This window comes from Ambystoma mexicanum, chromosome 5p, assembly GCF_040938575.1.
Source record: "Ambystoma mexicanum isolate Mex_15411 chromosome 5p, UKY_AmexF1_1, whole genome shotgun sequence".
Taxonomy (NCBI): domain Eukaryota; kingdom Metazoa; phylum Chordata; class Amphibia; order Caudata; family Ambystomatidae; genus Ambystoma; species Ambystoma mexicanum.
Window position 1 is genome coordinate 757,651,867 of NC_090930.1, and position 25,422 is coordinate 757,677,288.

General features: G+C 48.5%; 1 protein-coding gene across 36 annotated transcripts in view; it reads right to left on the reverse strand.

The window, feature by feature from the left end:
* The window catches only part of CLASP2 (cytoplasmic linker associated protein 2), a 2,478,243-nt gene that overhangs the window by 330,555 nt on the left and 2,122,266 nt on the right, over positions 1-25,422 (reverse strand). For all 36 annotated transcript variants that reach the window (XM_069613152.1, XM_069613157.1, XM_069613154.1 and 33 more), the window contains one exon: positions 21,378-21,484. In XM_069613152.1, coding sequence (XP_069469253.1) covers positions 21,378-21,484 — 107 coding nt within the window. The remainder of the gene's footprint in view (positions 1-21,377; positions 21,485-25,422) is intronic.

Sequence of the window (25,422 nt, forward strand, 5' to 3'; positions counted from 1 at the left end):
CTCGGATTTACTGCCCTAGTCTGGGCTGGTGTGATCAAGGAAGGAGCCAATCTCCTCTTAATGGAATTCAGAAGAGGTATGGCTTGGCTGGAGAGGGGCTTTTCTTTGAGGATATCCTCCCTAAAGCCCTGTTCAAGCAAAGCCTCCTCAGTGGCTATTTGAAAGTATTCAGCCGCTTTTCTTAAGATGGCGTTGAATGCCATCTGATCGTCCACTGGGGAAGCCTGGCAGGCCGGAGTGGAGGGAGGGGAATCCAAACATAGGACAGGGTCCTGGGCTAGAGTAGGGAGCGCTCATGGTTCCGCCTCAACCTGGTGACTGTCCTCCCAGTCTCCCGTGGGATCCGCCTGGTCATCCACAGTGTAGTTCTGTAGGAAGTTAGAATCCTCCTCTTCATCATAAATGTCCTGATACGTGTTCATCTGGATCTCGTCTTCGGGGTTGAGGGAAGTGTAATCCTCCTGAGAAGGTCCTAAATTTCTTCGAAGATTAGAAGCAGGCACAGAGGGAGGCTCCTCCCGAGGTCTCTTGGGGGTAGGTTGCTCTAAAAGTGAGAAAAACTTCTCCAATCTGTCCATACACCCTTTGAATTTTTCTCTGGTCCATCTAGATGAACCAGAAGTGTCCAAGGGTGTAAAATGTTCATTTTCCTCCCTATGGCGCCTAAATTTGTCTCCAATAGAGCTAGACAAAGGGCCAGGACTCTCCAGTGTGTTTTTCAGTACGTTCTGGTTGACCCGCCTGCCCTCGGTCATGATGGCAAGTAATTTGGTTCTAGCGGGCTCAGGCACCTCCTGGAGACCTACCTGCAGTAGATTCCACTGCACATCGGCATAACTAGCAAGCAATGTAGTGTTTGCTATGCGGGTGGAAAAGGCAGCTGCCGTGGTGATTCGTTTTCCCAAGGCGTACAATCTTTTCGACTCCTTATCGGGAGGCATGTCTCCTGTAGCAAGGGGTACCCCCACCCGTTTTTGGGTGGTGGTAACCACTAGTGAATCGGGGGTGGCATGGCCCTTAATGTATGCAGGGTTGGTAGGCGATGAGCGAAATAATTTTTCCACCCTCGGATTTACTGCCCTAGTCTGGGCTGGTGTGATCAAGGAAGGAGCCAATCTCCTCTTAATGGAATTCAGAAGAGGTATGGCTTGGCTGGAGAGGGTCATCCACAGTGTAGTTCTGTAGGAAGTTAGAATCCTCCTCTTCATCATAAATGTCCTGATACGTGTTCATCTGGATCTCGTCTTCGGGGTTGAGGGAAGTGTAATCCTCCTGAGAAGGTCCTAAATTTCTTCGAAGATTAGAAGCAGGCACAGAGGGAGGCTTGGGGGTAGGTTGCTCTAAAAGTGAGAAAAACTTCTCCAATCTGTCCATACACCCTTTGAATTTTTCTCTGGTCCATCTAGATGAACCAGAAGTGTCCAAGGGTGTAAAATGTTCATTTTCCTCCCTATGGCGCCTAAATTTGTCTCCAATAGAGCTAGACAAAGGGCCAGGACTCTCTACGTAGTCCTTGCGAGCATCGGGGTGCTGCAATGAGTCTTTTGACATGTCCGCGGCATGCTCCTTGCGCTTTGTCATCTCTTTAGACCTCTCCTTCAACCCCACTGCTGAAGCAATCCTAGCAATGCTTTCAGAGATGTTCGGCGACGTGAAGCGATGTGCCGGTTGACTAAGAGGCCTAGCGGTAGATTTTTCTCCTACCGGGGCCTTCAGGGGCATCGGAGAGTCAGCTAAAGGCGCTTTGACGGCCAGATGTGTTTTGGGGTTTAGAAGGCCCAGTCGCAAGACGCTGCTGCAGATGCAGGGAAGGCTGTTGATCTTGAAGATCAGAGGATCCGGTCGAAATTTTCAGCAGTCCTGTTGGAGCTTTCGCCCGTTTCAATGTCACCGGGGTTGGGGTTGTGTATTTAGTGTGGCTTCGATCTTGTACGCCTATGTTGCCGGGTGTTATCCCCATAGCGTGACTCGCGTCAGGCTTAGAGGGGTCGGGACAGGTGTGGCGGACCTAGGAGTGTCCGTCATGAGGTTGATGGCATCCGACATGGATGCCTAGTCATCACTAGAACCCCCGTCACTTTCGCCAGTGGGCGAAGAAGATCTAGCCCGCGACATGCCGTAGGCCGCCCACCGCTTAATGCGGTGCTCCTTAAGCGTTTCAGGGCACAGGAGTTTACAGGCCGCGCACCGCGCTTCGTCGTGGTCAAGGGGACGACAATTATTGTGCTCGTCCTTCCAAGGCTATCTGGACCTGCAAGAGGGGCAAAACCTAAATGGTGTCCTTTCCATAGCAAAAGGCAATAAAGGCGATGACCAGACCTAGAAGGCAAAGAGGGGGGAGAGACATAGCTGAAAGGATACGGCCACCCCGACCCCACTCTCCCTACTGTGTAGGCCGGCCAGAGGGCCCGGCCACGTGGACGGCTCCGCCGCTGGATCTTAGGCATCGAAAGTCCACCGCAGTCTTCGGCGTAGTGCAGGCACCACCGTCAAACTGACTTAATGGGACAATCGACAAAGTCGATAGACATAGTGACAACAAAATCTCTTATGAAGAACTCCGCAATAGGACGACCAGTAATCTGGCTGGAAAAAAACAATCTGATGGACCTCGGCGCATGAGGGATTTTGGGTACACTACACGTCACAATAGGGATAGTGTTACAGACACACCTATGCTGACGTCCCGTTTCGGTCCCCGAAAGACAAGATGCAATACTCTGCGGTTACCACTGGATGTCGGACCATATGCACAGTATGCGATTCTAAGCAGATTAACAAGCAACAGAAAACACTGTTCTCACAGTACTTTAAGGAAGCAGCCCTTTGGTAAAAGCAGCTCTGTGTCACATATTCTGTAAGAAACACAAGTCACCAAAATGATGTTACTTTTTTAAATTCACTCTACACTTTATTTTCTCATACAAAAATATGTGCTTCGTTTATTACTGCATGCAGATTTAAAAATGGCATATATGGAAAATGCGTTTATGTTGCTATATGGATTCTTGCTCAGGGACCAGTCAATTTGTGGGGCTCCACTTTTTACATCAATTTTAATAATACTACCTAGTTGCCAATTACAAAGAATTAACAAATGTCAATTTGAATGCCTCTTAAGGGCAATGAAACAACTATCAACCCAATGAAAACGGTATTGGTGTAGCTCTTTTTGCACAGCGGTTTAACTACAGTCTTGTAGTGCTATAAATATCAGTTGGTCCTATTAACCAACTGAATACTAGCTTTGTGTGAGGGAATTTCTAGAAAGATAAGTGCACTGACCAATGGCTTTCTTTTCTGCGCCATAATCTCTGGAGGGCATATAATATCCCTGCTTAGTGACATCAGATAGTATCTTTCAGAAAGAAAGCGTAACAAGATGGCACTGGAGTGGCTCATTCCACCGACCAGCGCTGATGCTTTCATCCTCACGAACATAGGAGCTTGGAATATATTGCTCATCTAAGATCATAAACAGTGCTTGCAGCAGTTTAGGAAAATTCACCCACCCATTACAGCACCATCATATCACTTGTATGTAAAGTGTAACACCAAACAATAAGTTTTGAAAAAGTTATGTAAAAATGTTGATATCTCTGGGGTATTACACTCAGGCTTAGTTGAGTGTTTATGCTTTTGGTGGTATCTTCAATGAAGGGTGCATTACTCCACATGCATTTTTACTTAACCACTGCCATGTTCCATGTCAACAATGTACCAAGCCGTATCATAATTAAAAATTAAAAATGACGTTTTAAGGTTTGTAGAAATTTATAATTATTGCTAATTCAACTTATATCACCAATTAATTTTCATCAAGTTCATAACCACTTGCTACCAATCTTTTGCCCAAGCTCGATGCCAGCTTCAGACTACATGACTAGCCCCAAAGATGAAACAGAAACAATAGCACTGCAAGGTGGACCAAGCAGCATATGGTGCTGCATCACCGCCACAAACAGTTGCATGGTTTCCAAATGTTACCTAGCAATGCTAAGACATTGTGGCTAATAAAAAATCATTTAGTCGACTTATTTCTCAAAAAATAAAAAAAGTGCAGCAGAACAGTGAAATGGTGCAACATGTATTCCTGCGATTGCCAAAGGTTTCTGTTGGTGAATAATATTACTGAGACTATTGAAAAAGGTTCATATTGCACACAACTAAATAATCCAGGAAACCACACTTTAATTCCAAAGTGCCACATTGTGTTTGCTTTTGTATTTGTAATAAAACATGCATTAATTACCGTAAAAGCATTTCTGATGATTGTATCTGCTTAGATTCACATGCTGTGCATACAGTGCGACATCCAGTGGTAACCACAGAGTATTGCATCTTGTCTGTCGAGAATCGAAAGGGGACATTGACATGGGCGGGCCTGTAACACTATCCCTATGTGACGTGTTGTGTACCCAAAAATCGCTCATGCGTATAAGTCCCTGCGGTTGTATTTTTTCTGCCGTGAGGGAGCCTTATGACTATCAAGAGTGAGGACAGAAAAGAGAGAAAGTAGTAAGACGTCTATGTTCCTTCCATCCGAGCAGGGAGCAAGGGTGGGCGCATGTGAATCGAAGCAGAAACAATCATCAGAAATGTTTTTACAGTAAGTAGTGCATGTCTTCTGATGCTTGTTAATCTGCTTAGAATCACATGCTGTGCATAGACTAGCGAGCAGTAACCAGAGTTGGAGGTGGGTTGTGAGAAGGAACAATAGTGAAAAGATGTCTTAGTACTGCTTGTCCCACCTGAGAATCAGACCTCGAATGAGTGTTTTGTAAAGTTGTGTACAGAACTCCAGGTTGCCGCTTTGCAAATGGACTCTAGGGGAACCTTTGCAATGAATGCTATGGAAGCCCCAGTGCCTCGAGTAGAATGCACTGTAGGCTTGAAGGGCAGTTCTCTGTTAGCAAGAGTGTAACAGAGTGTGATGCATTTGACAATCCACCTCGAGATAACTGATTTAGAGACAGGATCCCCTTCTCTACCAGCTGCCACTGAAATGAAAAATTGTTTTTTTTTCCTCAGTGGTTTAGTTCTGTCCAGGTAAAACATGACTGCACTACCGACATCTAATGTGTGTAGGCTTCTTTCGTCCATGTTAGTAGAGTTCTGGAAGAAAGTAGGCAGTTCTATTGATTGGCTCACATGAAACTTGGAGATAAATTTAGGCGCAAATCTAGGGTGAGTGCGCAGAACCACCTCAACTCTGAACTATAACGAAAGGGTCTAGGACTGAGAGGGCCGGTAGCTCACTAACCTTTCTAATAGAAGTGATAGCCACTAGGAAGGCTGTCTTATAGGTAAGATCTTTGAGACTTGCTCTATGCATAGGTTCAAATGGAGACCCTGTAAGTCTGGTTAATACCACATTCAGGTCCCATCCGGGAGCTGGATTAGAAATGGGGTGATGAATCCTCTTCACCCCTTCCATGAAAGCCTTAATAACTGGTATCTTCCACCATGACACCTTCTGTTGTGACGTGGTGTAGGCTGAGAGAGCAGCTAAGTGAACCTAAAGGGAATTAAAAACCAGCCCTGAGTCAAGTAAGTGAGTCAGGTACACTACAATGTGCGTGGGAGAGCACTCAATGGGATTGACATCCTTGGAATTGCACCAGATAAAGCGTTTCCATTTACTGGAATAGCAATATCGGGTGTTCGGTTTCCTTGCTTCCCTAAGTACGTCCATGCATCTCTGAGGGAGTTGTAGGTGTCCGAACTCTATGACCTCAGGAGCCAGGCCTCTAAGTTCAAAGTTTGCGGGCATTGGTGGAGTGTCTCCCCTTTCTCCTGCGACATGTTGTACGGGCAAGGTAGCTTCACTGAGGGAGAGAGGGACATCTCCATCTGATGAACGAACCAGGGTTGGCGAGCCCACATGGGGGCCACCAATATCATGGTGACTGGTTCCTGGTGCATCTTGTGCACTATCTTGTTGAGTACGGGAGTCGGGGGGGAAGCGTAAGCAAATTTCCCTGACCATGTGATCCAGAGTCCGTTCCCCTTGGAACGGTTCTGGGGGTACCTGGAGGCGTAGTCTCGGCATTGAGAGTTCTCCAGAGTTGCGAACAAGTCGATCTCTGGGAAACCCCATTCTGCGAAAACATTGGAGATATCTTTGTGTAATCGCCATTCGTACTCCATGGGTAGTGGGAAATCTCTGCTGAGTACGTCTGCCAGAAGATTGAGTTCCCATGGAACATGTTGTGACAACAGGAACATGTGTTTGAAAGCCCACTTCCAAATGTTCTGGGACAGTTTGGACAGCCCTGGAGAGTGAGTGCACCCCTGTTTATTCAGATAGTACATGGTCGTGGTGCTATCTTTGAGGATCTCTGGGCGCAAATCTAGTACAGGGTGCATGGTGAGATCCTTTTTGGGTACAAGGAAGTACACTGAATAAATACTCTTGTTTACTTGTAGAAGAGGTACGACTTCTATGGCGCCCTTTTCCTGCAGGGTCTCAACTTCTTGTAGCAGGATGCGCAGATGTTCTGGCGTCCGGCGTCTTGAACGTGGAGGTCTGAATTGGGGGGGGGGGCGGCAGAATTCTATACAGGACCCGTGGGCAACGGTCTTGAGTACCCACTGGTCTGTAGTTCTTTTTTTGGCCTGAGGCCGGGGAGCCTCGAGGGGTAGAATTCTGACCCCTTCCTTTTCCACGTCGTTGACCTTTTGGTGGATACGATGTGGTGTAGCTACTGGTTCCTTGGGGAGATGACCAATTATTTCCATTGGTTCTGAGGGAAACGCTGGCCACGAAAGGAACGTCTCGATCCGCCCAACCCCTCCTTGGGGAAGGCCCCTGGATGCTCTGATCCAAGGTCTTGAGGGTGTCGTGCTCTTTTTTAGCAGTTTCAAGTGCTTCGTCTACTGCCTTTCCAAATAGATTAGTCTCCTCCACTGGTTTATTTATTGGTGAAGCTTGCGTTTCTGGTATGAAATCAGAGTTTTGTAGCCATGCGTGCCTCTTCAAGGGGGTACCTTGAGCCAAGGACCTGCCAGTCGTCACTGCCGCATCCAAAGTATTTTTTAAGATACTCTTATTAACTTGTCTGCCTTCTGCTAATGTGGAAAGCAGGCGAGCCCGTAGCGGTTCAGTGACTTTTTGAAGGCCGCCTTTTAGCATGGCCCATTGTGCGTCAGCATAGCTAGCCAACAAAGTCGTGTTATTTGCAATGAGAGTAGAAAAAGCTGCAGCAGCTGTGACCCTCTTCCCTAGAGTGTATAGCCTCTTGCACTCCTTGTGCCAACAAATTACTCATGTGCTTTTGGAAGACATTTTTTATTATTATTATTATTTGCCTCACCGGTTGAAGGGGAACTGCCGCTCTCTTCCTGGTTGTAGTTACCACCAGTGAGTGGAGTAGCATGGCCCCTGATGTAAAATCAGCCTCTGGTACAGCTTCCTGAGTAGCAATCTGGAACTGTTCCGCTGTCTTCCTTAATATGACAATGAACGCCATTTGGTTGTCAACTGGGGAGGCCTGTCGAGTGGGTGAGGTCGCGGGGAATCCATGCACAAGGCATCAGCTTCCAGTGTTGGATTAGGTGACTGCGAAGGCTGAGGATCACCCAGGTCGGGGTTGTCCCCCATCCCTCTGTGGGGTCGATATTAACATCCACAGTGTCAGCAAAGGGATATTCATCCTGATTGTATTGGTCCACAGGAAACTCATCTCCAGTGAGGTCATAAGTATATATTTCTTCTTCTTCTTCCTGAGAAGGATAAAATACTTTTTGAAGTTTAGCCACAGGTGGAAAGGACCTCTCTTCCTGAGGCCTCTTGGGCGTGGACTTCTCTGAGAGTTGTACAAACCTCTCTAACCTATCCATACATCCCTCAAATTTCTCCCTGGTCCAAATAGATGCACCAGAGGAGTCTAGGTGTGGAAACGGCTCTTTTAATGGATTTTCTGTCGCAAAATGTCGAGATTTCTCCTTTAACGTCAAAGACATCCCTCGAGTGCCTTCTGAAAAGTCCTTTCAGGGGACCGACGGTTCATGTGTGTCTTTGTGTCTGTCCTTAGGTCTATCCGTGGGTTCCGATGAATCCCTAGGTTTGTCCGTAGGTATTGACAAATCCCTGGACCATTGCTTCTGATTATCCGCCAAAATAATCCTAGCAATGCTTTTGGCAACCTCTTCAGAGGTGGAAAGGCATCTAGTTGGGACCTGCGGTTGCATGGTTGTTTTCGGCAGAACCGGGGCCTTCTCAACCGTGGACGCCTTCTTCCGATGCGTCTCGATGGTCTCCTGAGTATTGGGGGCAGCGCCCTTCGATTTAGAATTCCCGGTCGCAAGGCGCACCTGCGGTTGCAGGGAGGGCTGCTGATCCAGACGACCGGCAGGCACGGCCGAAATATTTGGTTTGCCTGTTGGCGCTATGGGACGTTTCGACTGTTTTGTGGAAGACGTCCCGGGGGTTGTGTCCTTAGTGTGTAGAAAGTGTGCGTCCTTGTCGCCGGGGTGTACAGCCCCATAGCAGGACCGGAGTCTTGCGTGACGAGGCCGGGGACGGACGATGCGTAGCGGGAATGCTCAGCCGAGAGGTTAATGGCCTCCGAATCGGAGGCCCGTTCGTCACTTAGCCCCTCGTCACAATCAGCGGTTGTGGCAGCGGGAGAACTAGACTCGGCCTGCGACATTCGGTAGGCCGCCCTCAACTTAACACAGCGCTCCTTTAGTGTCTTCGGACGCACAAGCTTGCAAGCCGCACAAGCCATCTCGTTGTGATTCAAGGGCAAGCACCTATTACACTTAGTGTTTATCCTTCCAAGGAAATTTGACCTTGCAAGAAGGGCAAAACCTAAACGGAGTCCTCTCCATAGTTGAGGAAAAATATAGTGACAAAGAGTCCCAGGGAACAAAGAGAGAGGAAAGGGAAAGGCATTAACGGAAAAGGAAATGTCCACCCCGACCGCACTCTCCCTACTGTGTAGGCCGGCCAGAAGGCTCATCCACGTGGTCGGCAGCGCCGACCGGAACACTGTCCGTCGTAGGTCTGTGGAACCGGCTTCGGCGTAGATCAGGAAACAGCTGTTGATGGAATGGACGGTAGGATAATGAATAACTTTACAATATACGACCAAGGGTCGGAAGGATAACAATGTCTCTGGATGAGCTCTGCATAAGGCGACCAGTATGCTGGGTGGAAAAAAACAATCTGAGGGACCTCGTCACAGGATTTTGGGTACACTACACGTCACGTAGGGATAGTGTTACAGGCAAGCCCATGTCGACGTCCCCTTTCGATTCTCGAAAGACAAGATGCAATACTCTGCGGTTACCACTGGATGTCGGACTATATGCAGAGCATGTGAATCTAAGCAGATTAACAAGCATCAGAAATATAATTACCAACAGTAGGTGAAGCCAGATGTAGAGCCAGCACGCTACTTCTCTTCTACTTTGTTGACATTCTGCACTGCTAACTGGACTGCTGCTTAACAACAAATTACTGTCCTTAGACAGGAAAAAGATATAACGGATGGTAAACCAGTATGAATAAAATGTTAGGAGAAAAAAAAAGACCTTCACATTATAAATACCATTCTGCCGGTACACCTTTTTGTAAAAAAATAAATAAATATTCATTTAATTCGGTACACATCAGACTCAACCAACGATAATGTTTGATGAGAGGCACGTGCAAACGTTCTAGCAGAAATAATGCCAGATGTCATTGGGAAAGCTAATAACAAGGTCTGGTTTCCCAGTTTCTTCATTCCTCACTCCTCCAAAATCATAGCAAAAATAGCAACAAACATATACAAAACCTATCATCATTTTGTAACAAACATCAAAGTATCGCCAATCCATTCCTCCAGCTCCCTCAGCTTATGCCCTCAGCATCCTCCGCCTGCGGCTGTCTACGCCTCAGGAAGTCCCTGAAAGGTTCCCATATTTTAGGTGATTATCTATAGATCTTAGAGCAGACTGGCACTAGCCGGCAGAACTCTGTTTCGATATCATTACACCAGGTCATGTCCTGCAGAAAAAATATTCACTGTCGCCAGTTGCCACTGTTCCAGGAAATAAGAATTGACCTTTTTGCCAATAGTAGACTGATAGAGCAGAGTTTCCTATCACTGCTACTCAATTCCAGATGCCATTCCAGATACAACACACTATTTCTCTAGGAAGTACAGCTTGTACCATCTGAATGTCCATTCATTGTGAGTATTTGATTCCAGAACTCCACTAGGCGAGGCCACAGCCACATCATATGTTTGCATCCAGCCTCCAAACCCATACACCTTGGACAGCTACCACCGACCGACCCATTAAACTTGCCCTGGCGAGACAGGGTTAAATATACTGCATGCAGTATCTTATACTGGATCAATCTGAGGCAAGCATTCAAAACCACCCTGCATGTATACCCACACATATACTATGAAGGTCCTCCCTCAGGTTCATTTCCTGCATTTGACGATATAAGCCGGACACTATGCCTCTTGCCCCAGCTGAGTTTACTACGTATTTCAGAAGCGGTGTAGTGACAGGTTGTGGCAGGAAATCAGGGGTCCACATTCGAAATGCGGCTCTTATACGCAAGTACTAGAAGGCGGGCTTAAAGTCATTGCCCATTTTTCCCATACCATGTCCCTTGTCACAAATTTACGTCCGGGTAAAAATCATACATATAGTTCACCACCTTTCCGAAACAGAAAGAAATAACCATAGCACTGCAGGAAGGGGCAATATCCTGGATATCCCATACCCGCAGCTCAGGTGTATAAGGAAACTTAACAGTCAACCTTTTCATCAGTCGCCCCCAGGCACAGACAGTACACGCAACTGGATAAAATCTGCAACTCTCATCCGCTTTCATCCTCACCAATGCCCACTGAAGAGAATAGGAGTGAGCTGCTCTTTTTAACCACGCTCAGATGCAGATGCGCTGGAGAACCCAGCATACAGTATGATGCAAACAATACCTGGGCGACCAAAATGTACAACTCAAGATCCAGCGCTTTGAGCCTCCCATGCTCAAATGTATTCGTCAAGGTTTCCCCACTTGATTTTAGGCTGTTTTGGATGCCAAGTAAGTTTAATCATGAGTCACTGAACCACCTTAAAGAACGACACACCAGGACACACCAGGATGTTCAAAATGAAATATAAAAACTTAGGCAAAATCACCATTTTCATTATAGCTATCAAGTCCAACAATTTAAGAGGGAGGGTAACCCAACGCGGCACCTTACGAGTCAAAATGTCCAAGAATGTTAAATGGTTGTCTTTCAACAGAGACAAGTGGTTCTTGCTAACCATATCCCATGGGAACCGAACTGTTGACTGCTCCAACCTATACTCCCCCAAACCCTGCAGCCTACATGGGCTCTACGTCACCGAGACCTTCCTAAAATGCTCAATCTCTTCCGTAAGAGGGGAGAAGTTCATCACTGGATCCTTGAAATAGATAATACCGTCAGCATATGACTAGACCAGCTTGCGTGTCCCGCCCAGCGCAATACCTCTCTGCCGATGCAACAGCCGCAAGCGTTTCCATAGCAAGTGCAAATAGAAGGGGTGTCAGAGGGCACCCCTACCTCATTCCCTGACCCAATGGATATGCCGCTGACCGAATAGCCAAGCACCCCAATACGAGCCGTGACATCAGTGTACAATACCTGTAGGCACTTTAAGAAATATTGTGGGAGTCCCACTCTAACACCGCAAACAGATATTACCACGAAACCGAAAAGAAAGCCTTCTCAATGTCTATGTGGGCCCCACTGCCTGCACCTTCGGATCCTTCTGCGCCAAGATTGCGAAAAGTCATCTCAAAATAAGCGCTGTGGAATGCCCTGCCAAATAGCCTGACTGGCCCAAAAGGACCAGAAATGATCAAAAGGAAGGAACCTTATACGCAAGAATTAAAAAAAGAATGTTGGTGTCCAAATTGATCAATGAAATGGTCCTATACAATGTGCACTCCACAGGGTCCTTTGTCTGGCTTTAGGAGCAAAGATAGAACACCCTCTCCTCATAGTGGAGGGAAGCCTGGCTACCAATGATTCTTGCCACACATGTAATAAGTGATTTGCCACCTTTGGGCTCTTATAGAATATGGCTGGAATTTCGCCCGTCCCTGCAGACGTGGAAGAAGGCAAGTCCTTCATTGCTGTCATAATATCCTCAACAGTTATCGGTGCCTCGCGACTCATACAAGCCGCTTCATCCAAAACCAGTAGTGGGGTCTCACGAACAAACTCACGAAGTGCCGCCCAGTCCTGCTCACCCATTTCACTGTATAAGGATGTATACCATTTGCGAAACACCCCCATGATAAGTCTGGGGTCAGCTACCACTCCCTCTTATAATCCATAATGGCCACAATATCTCCAAAATTACGTTTGCCTCTTAAAAGTCACTAAAAGTCGGCCAGGTCTACCTTCCTCACCGTATCAACGAGCTCTGTGGGTAAATCTAAATACTGCACCTCCCCATCAGCTTCCACCTGAAACGCATCCAATGCCAACCTGATGGAGGCACCTACCTCGTCTTGGCTCAGATCAGTTTTATCTGCTTGCAACTCTTTCAGCTCCCGCTCAAGTGCACCCAACGTATACCAGATTGCCTTATGCACTCCATATTCAAGGGCCATGCACCAGCCCTGTTAGTAGACCTTGAAAGTCTCCCAAACAGTACCTACAGACAGGACCGACTCTAAATTTGTCCTGAAGAATTCCGTAATCATATCCAGAACAGCCCACTTAAACACCACATCATGTAGTGCTTGCGCTTTAAAACGCCAGAATGGTCACTGCAGTCTCACCCTACATAGATCATAGGCAAACCACCAGAGAATGGTCCGACAAAGTCCACAGCAACAGACAACTAGCACATGTACTAGCATAGAGGAGACCAGGACAGTCTATACGTGACTGCATTGTGTACCAAGGAATAAAATGAATACTCCAATGTTTCTGGATGTAGTGTGCGGCAGACGTCATGTACGCCCAGCTCAGAGATACTATGCAATATTTCCTGTGCCTTAAGGGAGTGTTGCCACTCCCTAAACCCTGTTTTATCCAAGAGCGGATCTAAAGCAATATTCAGGTTCCCAGCTAGTATCAACTGTGTGTGGGAGTACTGGTGACACTTGATGAAAACACTCCGGGTCATCCAGGTTTGGGCCATATACATTAATAAAAGTCAAAAGCCTATGCCCCAACACCCCAGACACAATCACATAATGCCCTGACGGATCACTCTACTGTTTCAGCACCCTGAACCCAAGGGATCTATGGACAAGAATAGACACCCCTCTGGAGAATCTAGAATAGGACGTATAGTCCCTCACAGTCCCCATGATCTTGCAAATGCTTCATTTGGTGCCTGCACAAGGTGTATTTCTTGAAGCATAAGCACATTTGCCCTATGTCGCTCACAATATGTCACCACTCTTCATTTTAGCTGGGTTATTCAGGTCACGCACATTGCAACTAAGAATCGTACAAGCAGGCACCCCCTTCACTTCTTTTTTTATCCCCCACCATACCAGCATCAGAAAGGGTGCCATCTGAACAGGATACACACATGCCAACTCTCCATTGCATATCTCATCCAATGTGAACCAATTTTAACCATGAAACCCCCAGACCCAACTATCCCCATCCACCCCCCACATGCTGCCATATCAGAACTTGCAATTAAATCCCCTTCCCGTACCAAGCTCCCTCCAAACACCAACACAAAAGGGAAATATCCCAAGGACACCAGGACCCGCACTCCACCCACCCAAACTGCAAGCAAGAGGGGGCAGGGGGATTGGAGGGCAGCAACTGGCCCACTTCACATCAACTTAAAGCACAAGGATTTTACCAATTGTGTTACATTGCATAATACCCAAGCACGCACCACTGATCCAGCGTAAAGGATAAAACTCAAACACAACCCATACGCCCAGGCTCAAAGCAACCACAACAGCGTCTCACCGACTCCGATGGCCCAGCAAAAACAAAAACACAGGCTGAGCAAATATGTTCAACAATCCATCCTTTAGGGAGAGAGTCCAGGAAGGGACGCACGTCCACCAGGTCCATGAAAAATTGTGTTTTATTGTCTTGAATGTCCCATCATTTAGAGCGATACGCATAGAATATTGCAGCCCACACAACTGTCGTTTTACTGCCACAAAATGAATGCAGGCTTTCTGCACTGCTGGTGTAAAGTCTGGATAAATGGAAATCTTATATTCCTGGAAATGCAGATTCCCCCATCTCTCACGCTTTTATTACGATGACATCTCTGTCCCTGTAGTTGAGGAGCCGAAGAATCACTGGTCTAGGAGCCTGACCCGGCCTCAGGCCCTGCAGAGAAACCCTGCGAGCCCTTTCCACCAAACATTATTGAGAAAGTTGCAGATCAGCCAACACTTCATCTTTTGCGCCTTGATGGACTCTGAAATTCCCAGTATCTTAACGTTGTTACGCAGGGATCGTGCTTCTAAATCATAATTCTTAGCCTTCAGCCCTGCCACCCTGCCAGCTCCTGCTGCAATGATCAAATGGCTTGCACATTTCTGAACTCGTATCCTCCAATGTTCCAATCCGATGTTCAGCTTCTGAGATTCCCCCCACTCTCCTTCTCGATTCTTTGTTGCATTCGATCCACCTTGTAGTTTTCGGTAATCGAGTGAAATCCCAACCTCATCTGTTCATAGAGAACAGTCATGTGAACTGGCGTCTATGGAGCAATGCACCTCTGACCCGCTGCTGCCAAATCCGCTGCCGCAGCTCCATTGTCTTCCTGAAGGGCAGGGATGCCCATGGATACCCCTGTTCTGGTCATAATGGGTGTCACCATAGTCCCAAAGGAGAGCTCTGCTTGCTTCTTACCCCCCCTTCACCATTGACTCTTAACCCACTCTCCAGTTAGTCCTGCCACTCAAGGTCTGCCGCACTACACTCAAGCTGCACCACAGGCGAAATGAAAAATGCACATAGAAATAACAGCCACCCCTGTGCAAAAAGCAAGCGGAAGAGCAGCGCCGCAAGCAATGGAATCAGCTTAGACCACATATAGAGAGTTTAAAGTGGTAGATAAGATATTAATGTTGGCAAGAACCCACCAGTGTAGGATCTTTGGTTAATAGCCACATAATTTGCAATGGACTCTGGATTGTATACAGACAAGGCTGACTGAAAGCTGCACATTAGGGGGTTTATTTATGAAGCCCAAGTGGTCCACATATAGAAGGGGGCCCATCTTCCAAAGCAGTTATGCCTAACTCCATTACCTGGTACGCAAAGCCCAGAACCCCAGCCCACTTCAGAGTCACCATGTAGTGCAGATTACAAGTGCAGCCTCCTGTAGTGTGTGATGAACAGACTCGACATATCTTATAGTGGTTGATTCAGATCCTCACAGTATCAGACTGACTGCTGCTCATTCCTCAACCGTTCCATTCGTTCAAAACGCACACCAGCACGTAGGTTCAATGTCTCTAAAGGTCTACAATTCGGTGTGCGCAGGACACCGTACTCCTCCTGTGCAATGCCCTCGGATCTTTCCAACCCTACTGTGCTCATGGCGGCCCTTCCGCTGACACCCCTCACCTGCGGGGCCAACGCCGTCCCACATACAGCCTCACGGGAGTCCTCGGAACAGTCTCCACTGCCGCGTCCGAGCCCCAGTGAGCTTATCGCGCTCAGCTCAGTCTCCTCCCACCCCCTGTCTCTCAGCGTGACGGGTCCAGTGTTCGCTCCGCGCAACCAAGTCCGGCTCATGGCACCAATCATGGTCCCACAGCTGTGACGGCAGCTGAATCCAACAACCGCAGAAGTAGTGGTCTCCCACTCCGAGGCCGTCACAGGTGCTGCACAGGCCCCGATTGCCAAAACTATCAGGGCTCCAGACGTCACCCTTAGGGGGCGTACTGTGAAGGAGACGACAGAGAAAAATGGAGAAGGCGCCCAGATAACATGGGCAGGGTCCTCCTCCCTCACCCCTGGGTAAGGGGGAGGATCGTGGCAAGCGCGGCAAAATACAAGGAAAAGCCAGCGAAGAGCAACAAAGGAAGGGGGCGTGCCTAATGGCATATAAGCCGGCGGCTGTCCTGCTGCAGGAGCATCCAGCCCCAAGCAGAAGGACGCCCGCTGCACCAGAGGACTTGTTTTCGTTTTGGTTGCAGTGCCCAGCCGTCGTGTTACGTCTTGGTCGTGAAGGTGAAGGAGTGAAGGAGCTGCGGATCAAATCCGGTCAGAAGCCTTCGTGGGAGCCACGGTGCGCAGTAGGGCAAAGACACCGCGAGCAAGCAGCATCGGAGACGCCGGATCAGGGTGAAGCTGTCCGGAGCAGTGCCAGAAGCGGCGGCGAGAGAAGAGAGGCATCAACGGTGCGGTGGCGGATGCAGTGGTTGTGCAGGCACCAGAAGGTGAGCGAGTGTGCAAGAGGAGCAGGAAGAGCACACGGGAAGCTGGGCCGCTGCTGGGTGAAAAAGCTTTAACCCGGGTTGCCGTGGGTGAAACGAAGTACGCGGACAGTGAAGGGGCCATTAGGGGACCGGCACGAAGGATCAGATAAAGACTGGTGAAAGCTTCTGGGCCGCTTAGGGTGGAAGCATACTATTCGGTTTGTCGTGGGGGAGCAAAACTAAGAAGTTAAACATTTCAAAATTCCTGAATCAGCCCGGCCGCTTCGGGTGAACGTGTAAGGGTGGAAAGTTGCAGCGTTTAAACTTGTATTGGGGCTGTTGGGGGGAGAATCATAAACAGTGGGAAAGCTGTTGCATGAAACTCAGAATCGACCCGGGCAGCATTGTGTGAAAGCAACAAAGCTTGCAACGTTTTGTGCACAGTACGTGGAGTGGGAAAAGTAATTGGAGCTACAGTTTGTGAATTTCAGCTATAGGAAGCAGGAAGAACAACAAGCATTGTGGGGGACGACAAACATTGCCTGAAGGCTGCTGCAGTTCATGCAGTGCATGTGCCTGGGTTTCTGTGGAGCAGAGTGGCCGCTGGGGCTAGAGAACTTTCTTACAACGCAGAGAAGGCCCAGCAGGCAGAAAGTGAGAGTTGAACTTTCCTAAAAGACAATATCAAGCCATTGCCTGAAGGCTGCTGTAAGATGTACGGTGCATGCGCCCAGGTGCTGCAAAAGGAAGCCATTTGAAGAAGCAGCCTGCAGCAAGGGAGATGGCCACACAAGCTCAGAGAGCGCCAGGGTTTTCCTGCCCGGATAAAGATTTGGAAGCAATCATATCTATGGCCCGGTTGGCAGCGGCCAAACATCGGGCAAGCTGTTTACACCTGGCAAAAACACACCTGGGTGACGAAGAGGCTGGGCCAAGCCAGAGGACAGATTCAACTCTGACGTTCCCTAGCTTTTCGGCCGATGAGGCCATGCGCGAGATCCAGGTCATAGAGGAGGAGGAAGAAGATGGAGAACGGGCAGGGCGAAGAGGAGGAACCAGCAACCAAGAGAAAGAGTACCATGACAGCGAAGGCCAGCAAACAGCAGGCAGAGGCAGATAAGAAATGCAAATCAGCTGGGTCTAGAGGAAGGGGGAGACGGCGGCCTTACCTGCTGAGGCTCCAAGGAACAGTGGCAATGCACCCAGCGCTCCTGTGGCCAACTCGCCCGTGGTAGCAGCAAAGGGACCCACATCCTTGGAGCAGGTGAAAGGTATGTTCATGCAATGTATGCAAGCATGGGGGAATGGTGGCAATGGTCAAATGTTAAGCAGTAACGTGAATGCCTTTAATCGTATAGGACGGAATGCTGAGACTGTTCACCATCAAGAGGAGAACTAAGCCCCAGGGGCACGGCACAGTCCTCACCAGTGTACGGTGTAATCCCAGCATCCGGGGGGTTTACTAAGTTACAGCAGGTCTTTGCATCTCCATCAGGCCTACAAGGGCATGGGTCAGCTTTGGAGGTTCAAGGGGCCGCTTTCTCAAGGGAAATCACAGTTGGTGGGGGCAGTCTTTGGGGACAGCCGTTGCCAACGCCAGCAGCAAGTCAAATGCAGGGTGTAATGGTCGGAGATGCCACACAGTATGGAAGAGCAATGCCAGGTTTTGCCCCCCCCCTCGGGCAGCAGGGAATTCATTGGTTTGGCACATACCATTGGCTTATAAGGAGAGGATCTGGCAGAAAGAATTTTTTGAGATCTTTTCATTATTGGACATGGAGCCGGATGGGATTGTGGGAATTAACAGAAGAAGAGAGGGAGAAGGAGGATAGGGAGAGGCCCAAGGTGGAGGAGACCATTGACAATTGGTTGGCAGCGTTTAGGATGTTGGCATCCATCATGATTGAAAAATACCTGCAGGATGCTTGTGCGCTGATTGCTTATGAGCAGTATATACATACATTGTATTTGACTTATGGCGGTAATGCTTGGCTGAAATATGACAAAGGTTTTAGGCTCAAAGTGCAGGTCTGGCCCGCGATATCCCGGGACTAGGTAGATGTAAGGGGGCACATAGAGAAAATGGTACCTTCAAGGGAGACGGGGTATAAGGGATAGGGTGAGAAGCCTCATTTTGGGAAATTCAGAGTGTCTTATTCATACCGGGGAAGGGGGTCCTTTCGTGGGCGCTCCTCCTGGAACAGCCGTCCCAGCTACCAGGGGGAGCAGGCATCTTGCTGGAAATTCAGAGAAGGGTACTGCCCATGTTGATTTAAGCACACAGACGGCAGAAGTTCAGGGGACCACAGCTCTTCTCCAGCGAGGGGAAACAGAGGAGTGGTGCCAAACCCCAAAGAAAAGGTTAAACGTAATTAAAACCCATTTGCCCACACTGGTTCTCCTGCATAAATGGATTCCTTTTCTCAATGTATATCACAACAGTATGGATGCAAATCTACTCTGGGAAGGTTTCAGGTGGGGGTTCAGGATTCCTTGCAAGGGTACGATGGTAAGCAAGGAAGACGAGAATTTGAAGTCAGCATTGGGTATGCCTGAGGTGGTTGCACAAAAAGTGGCTAAAGAGATCGAACTGGGGAGGGTGGCGGGACACATTGACCTCCCCTCCACTGGATAACTTTGTAGTGTCACCTCTGGGATTGGTACCAAAGGAGGAGTTGGGTCAGTTTTGCCTAATACAGCACCTCTCCTTCCCCGATGGGGAGTCTGTTAATGACAGCATAGCCGAAGAGATGTGCAGGATCCACTACTCATCATTTGATGATGCAGTGGAACTGGTAAGATCATCGGGGAGAGGGAATCTAATGGGGAAGGCCGACATCGAGTCAGCTTTCAGGTTACTGCCGATTCACGAGGAGAGCTATCATTTGTTGGGATTCAAGGTGAAAAAAGGAGTACTTTCATGACAAATGCTTGCCAATGGGCTGCGCCATTTCATGTACCCACTTTGAAAAATGTAGTACCCTTTTAGAATTTGCTCTGAAGCAGAGCACAAGGGGGAGGGGTCCTGCACTACCTCGACTATTTTCTGTTCATCAGGAAAGCAGGGACGGGAGAGTGCGGGTCGTTCATGAGCACGTTCCAGGAATTGATGGAGGAAATGGGGTTCCGCTAGCGAGGGGTAAGACAGTTGGCTCGGTCACAAAGCTGACATTCCTGGGGATCGAGATCGACTCAGTCGCAAGGGAGTGTAGGCTCCCAGGGACAAAGTGTTGAAATTGAAGGAAACAATCAAGGATTTGAGGGGCAGGAGCAAGGCTACCCTGAGGGAGCTCCAATCATTGGCAGGTAACCTCAACTTTGTGGGAAAGGTCATCACAGCTGGGAAGGTGTGCGCTAGGAGTATTGAGCTCAAAACAGTGGGTTTGCAGCAAGCAGCACAACATGTTCGACTGGGGGCTGAGGTAAAGGAGGACACCTTAACAACCCTAATAGCAATGTGGAAAAAAGCTACTGAGCTGCATAGCCAAATGTAAATCAAACAGAGCTGCCAACAGCCTACACCGAAACACATTTTTGGCCGAGAACTCTCATTCATGGACAAAACGTTGTGATCTGGGAGCACCCCTGCCCAGGTAGTCAGATGGGCTATTGAGTGCAATACACCATAAAAGAGATGCAGGTGCAGGATGAGTTCAGAATCCCTCTAACAGCAAAAATAAAGTCGAGGAAATCAAAAAAGCCTGACCGAAATGGCATAACAGCCTTTTGAGGTATGAGGGTCAAGTTGGCCTCAGTGGCTGGGAATTGAGACGGGTGATTAGTGTTGCCAGCAACTGAGTGTACATGGGTGGGGATGGGAGAAAGAGAGAGGACTAACAGTGGGTTTTCATTGAGCAAGGGCTGTGGTTAAAATATTGTGCAACCTGTAGGACAGCGGTTTTAAGGGAAGGATGCACCGGCAAACAGCTAAAGAAGTGGACTGCTCTGCCATCGCTCTTTGTCCATGACATCTGAAAAGCCATGCAAGGTGGTGTCATGTGGGGCACATTGGCATGCTTGTTCCGATTCTGGCACGGGCGGTGCTGAATGGAGGGAGGGAAGGTGGAGAGTGGGGTGGGGAGCGGCCAAGCCGATTTCAGTGAAGGTCAACCCTTACTCCAGCTCCCGACCAATGAGGCAGAGAAAAGGAACTGGAAAGGCCACCCACACCACTCCCAATACATTTTATGACCCTTGCTCCCATGACCAGATACATGGGGCATGTTGGGCAATCATGACACTTCTTCCTGTTTTAGAGCAGGTGGGTTCTATGTGATATTTCCGCTTTTGAAGGCTGCACATATAAAAAAAGACATTCATTTTTGTCGATTCTGTACGTCCCTCAAAATGCAGAAATTGCACATGCCTGGGGTTAGAAGGGGTGAGGGTGTTTCACATCCCCATCCTCCCAGGAAAGCTGTTCCCCTACCCGCCCGTACCCTCCGATCCTCTCCCTTCTTATACTTTAGGGGGTTTCACCCCCCCAACTCTGAGCTGTCCTTTCCTCCTTGACACCCCCCCCCCCCCAAGAGCCCCACTGCCTCCGTTCAACCCAAGCATTCCCACACAATCCCCCAGCACATACACACACGCAAACAGTAACATTTAGCCCCTACACCCCCCCCACCCTAGGAGACCCATAACTGCTCTTCTGGGTCCCGCTGTGCCGGTCATGGGTAATTTTTTTAAATTAATCAATGTCTTCACTTCGTACCGAGCAGGTGTTGGTGGGTGGAGGACGGTGGTGTATGGGGTGAAGGGATTGTGACAGTTAGGCAGACGTGAGGCCCAATCATCACTCCAGATCCCAACCAATAAAGGAGAGAAAATCAATGTCAAATGTATTGTGCAACAACATATGAAAAGAAGCTGGTTGTTTTATGGCAAAATGATCAGTTATAATAAATAAAAGAAAATCAACATTCACAATTCTCAAACCTAAACAATATGGAACAAGTCCACAGGAACATATATTGAATGTGGACACAATAGAAGTTCTTACCTTAGTGATACTGTATTCAGAGATGTGTTCGTTGGTGAGGTGAGGGGACTGGCCCAGCTAGCTGGTGAGCGTGGAGCTGGTCTTGTTAAAGGACTACCTGTCGAAACCTTTGCATGAAAAATGACACTTTAAACGTATTATGTCTTTATTGGTTAGTCATACAACAGCACATCAACAGCACATAGCATGTAAGATAAAATAACATGCCATATCCTTTTTCCTTGTGCTCTTAACAACATGTTGTTAAAAATAAATACAGCATTACGGTAAGTGGGGTGTTCAATCAACTCAGCTTACCCATTCCTTCCCTTATTTCTCCAGTCTCACAATTGGGATCTTGCCACCATTATTTAGTTTTCTTTTGTCAGCTTGTCCTGTTATTCTGGGGCAGTGTGTGACTAGATGGTATACCAATTTGTTCAGCAGGAATCTCCATTTTAGGAGGATCACATTCTTACCCCACTCTGCATCATCCAGGCCCTCTGTAGGGACTGTCAGGGGCTGTTAGGCAGAATCCTGTGCAGTTCCCTTAGGGACCACTACACACAATTAAGACTACAGGTGGCAATACAAATTTTACCTTTGGTACAAGCCTGTACTACTATGTTAAAGTGGTAGCAGTAGTGGAGCAGCCAGGCCTATCTCAAGAGTAAATGAGCAGTAGTAGAGATTACACAAAGGGACCACAATTACTGTGACTCAAGCAAACACTGACTCAAGGTTTCAGGTAAAAAATATAAGTACATTTATTTTTAAACCATTTATTAACACAACACTTCTATTAAATTCAAAAATCACACGTAAAATACACTACAACTAACCAATTCACTTTGTACGGTCTAAATCAAGGTAAGAACCCTGTGTTTAAATGGACCGGTGTTATGAAACAAGTAAAGTTACCGTGAATGCAATTGTGATAACTTTTTGACAGTTCGGTCTACTAAATAAATGCATATCCGCGGCAAGAATTGCTACCGGGGCAAAAAACACACTTAGCACTTGAGATACCCAGAGGGAGTTGGGGGCAAAAATCATAGGCAATACTTTTGTCAGGCAAACAGAATCGAAGAACACTCAGACAGAAATTCAAGAGTCAAGAGGCCGGAGCCAGTGTCAAGTGGAACCAGGTTCCTGTTGTCGAGGATCACACAGTCGGACAGTTCACGATTCAACGTAGCCAAGAGTACTTAAATATTGTCAATGTTCGGAAGCAAAAGTTATAAGAAGGAGGGAAGATAAGGACAAGCCTTGTAGAACGAGAAATAGGGATTCACCCAAATTCCTCAAGCAGGACACAGTACCTTCTTCAAAATTAAGAAGCTGGTGCCACGGCAGTTTTTCCTGGTAGTTTCCAGCAGACCCACGGTTCCTGGAGCTTCAGCAAGAAGGAGGACGATGGGGGGGGGGGGTCTGCACCACACAGGGATGAGGCCGGCAGCAGCGACGACGAATAAAAGGTGCACTCCTTAAAAACAGGAGAGGCTCTTCAGGTGGCTATCCGGACCACTACAGCAGTGTGCAGCCATTTCGACCACAAAGGAAATTCTTTGGCTGAAGAAGATGAGCTGGTTATCCCCACCAGGCTCAAGGGAAGAAGACTCCGGACTGGATCTTCTCTTAGTCGTTGAAGGGTAGATAGCTCAGGACTACAGCAGGGCTTCAACCGGGACGGGATAGTTGCAGCAGCTGACTTCTTCTCCACTTCTCTTCGGTTCCTTGTAGTTCCAGTGGCGACTCCGACTTCTAGCCCAAGAGACCTGCCTTTTATGCGAAAATCCCCCATTCACACAGCCTGGCTGTCAATCACGCAGCAGGGGTGTTGTCCAGCCCGGACAACCACCTCAGCCAATCATGGAAAAGTGTGACTTGCATTTCCTAGGATACCCTGTGCAGGGGGTGACTACACCCCTCCCTCACAATCAGCCCACCTAGACACCCAGGCGCCTAGAGGAGGGCTTCTTGGCAGAAGCTCGCAAAAAGACAGTGAACAAAGAAGGCAAACCTGGTTTGCCGCGCAAAGTAAAACACAAGAAGGAGTTTAACAAAAAGAAATGGTGAATAACCACACCAGAGCCAAAAGAAAAAGTATTTGGTCAAGCGGGTTGAAGTTTGAGACTAATACAATAGCCTACAATACTACCACGTTTATATAAGATAACCGCGGTAGGAAAGTTTAGGGTAGATACCACCGCCACCAGCCAATTGTAAATGTTAAAAGAGCGAAACAATGCTGTAGGCGGTACAGATAAAAAGGGCTAATGATTAACCCTTTCCAGTACTCCATGTAAGATGGGGTGTACTGGATCTGTGGTTATATGACTAAGTAAAGTTAATGGCAACTTTACTCTTTTCTGGGGGACAGTAGTCAGCCTCAGAAATGGAGTCGGTGGGAAGTCTGCACGACAACCCTGTGTCACCGCACTGATGGTGCTGGGTAACACACAAAAGAAGGGGGCCACTGAAGTGGTGTACTCCAGAGCCCACAATCCTAAAAACAGGTAAAAGACACACAGCAAAACATGGGTAGGAGTGGGGGAAAAGCTCACACTCTTACCAAGTCGAAAGAAATAACTCCAGAGATCCAGCAAAGCTGCTGAGGGACTCACTAGGTAAGGGAAATTAGCCATGAAATGAGAATTCTCCCTAACAGGGGTTCAGAGCAGCCATGTGGACCAGAAGAAGGATTTAGCACTCAGTTGACTCCCCTACTCAAACAGGAGAATTCACAGCCATCATTACTGCTTTTGGAACTGGCTAAATTCGTCATTGAGCCAAGCGCACAGATTACCCACACCCCTCCCCCCCCCCACCTGCAACACTGTAATCCCCGATTGGTCATGGCCTTCTATGATATGATATGATAGTTAATTTGTATAGCGCCTATACACAATGTGTTTCAAAGCGCTTCAAGGAGGGAGGGGACATAGGAAAATACAGTTACATTCAGTAAAAAGTCCTTGAAACAATACAGAATGTGAAAAAAAATAACTATCGTAATAGGTCTGACGACATTTCAGATAGTGCAAGTGCATAGAACAAGTAAGGCAAGAGGTAATGGATAGGAAGGAGAACAAAGCAAGCAGTAACATTACTATGTCTGACGACAATTTACGCAGTGCAGGTGGTAACATGAGGTGGGGTGGGAGGGGGTGTTAAGGGGAGGAGGGGGAAGGAGAACAAGGCACGCTACTGAGCAAAAATGTCAGTGACAAATTTAAAAAGCAGGGGAGGGGGGAGGAGGGAGAAAACAAGGGGGGGGAGGAGGGGAGACAGACAAGCTGCTATCGAGAGTCACGGAACAGATGATAGGAGTAAGTGCTAGGAGGGGGAAGGCTGAGAGGAGGGAGAATATAGAAGAGGGTGAAGGAAGGTAGTAGAAGAGGAAGGGGTTGAGGAGGGGGGAAGGGAAGGAGGCAGGAAGGGGGGTGGAAAGCAGAGCAAAGAGGGGGGGAGCAAGCAGGGTGAGGGCGCAGAGACACTCACAGAGGAGCAGGGGGGCACACAGACACTCATGGAGGGGCAGGGGGGCACACAGACACTCATGGAGGGGCAGGGGGGCGCAGAGACACTCACGGAGGGGCAGGGGGGCGCAGAGACTCACGGAGGGGCAGGGGGGCACACAGACACTCATGGAGGGGCAGGGGGGCGCGCAGACACTCATGGAGGGGCAGGGGGGCGCGCAGAGACTCATGGAGGGGCAGGGGGGCGCAGAGACTCATGGAGGGGCAGGGGGGCGCAGAGACACTCATGGAGGGGCAGGGGGGCACACAGACACTCATGGAGGGGCAGGGGGGCGCAGAGACACTCATGGAGGGGCAGGGGGGTGCAGAGACACTCATGGAGGGGCAGGGGGGCGCAGAGACACTCACGGAGGGGCAGCGGGCGCAGAGACACTCACGGAGGGGCGGGCGATCCGGCGTACTGCGGTGGACAGCGGTAGACAGGGCCTTAGGAGTGGGCCTTGTAAGGAGGGCCGTCCAAGCCTGCCGGCCTCCTCCTTGGCCCAGATGTAGTGGGCCAGGGCCAATCCCAGGCCACCAGCAGC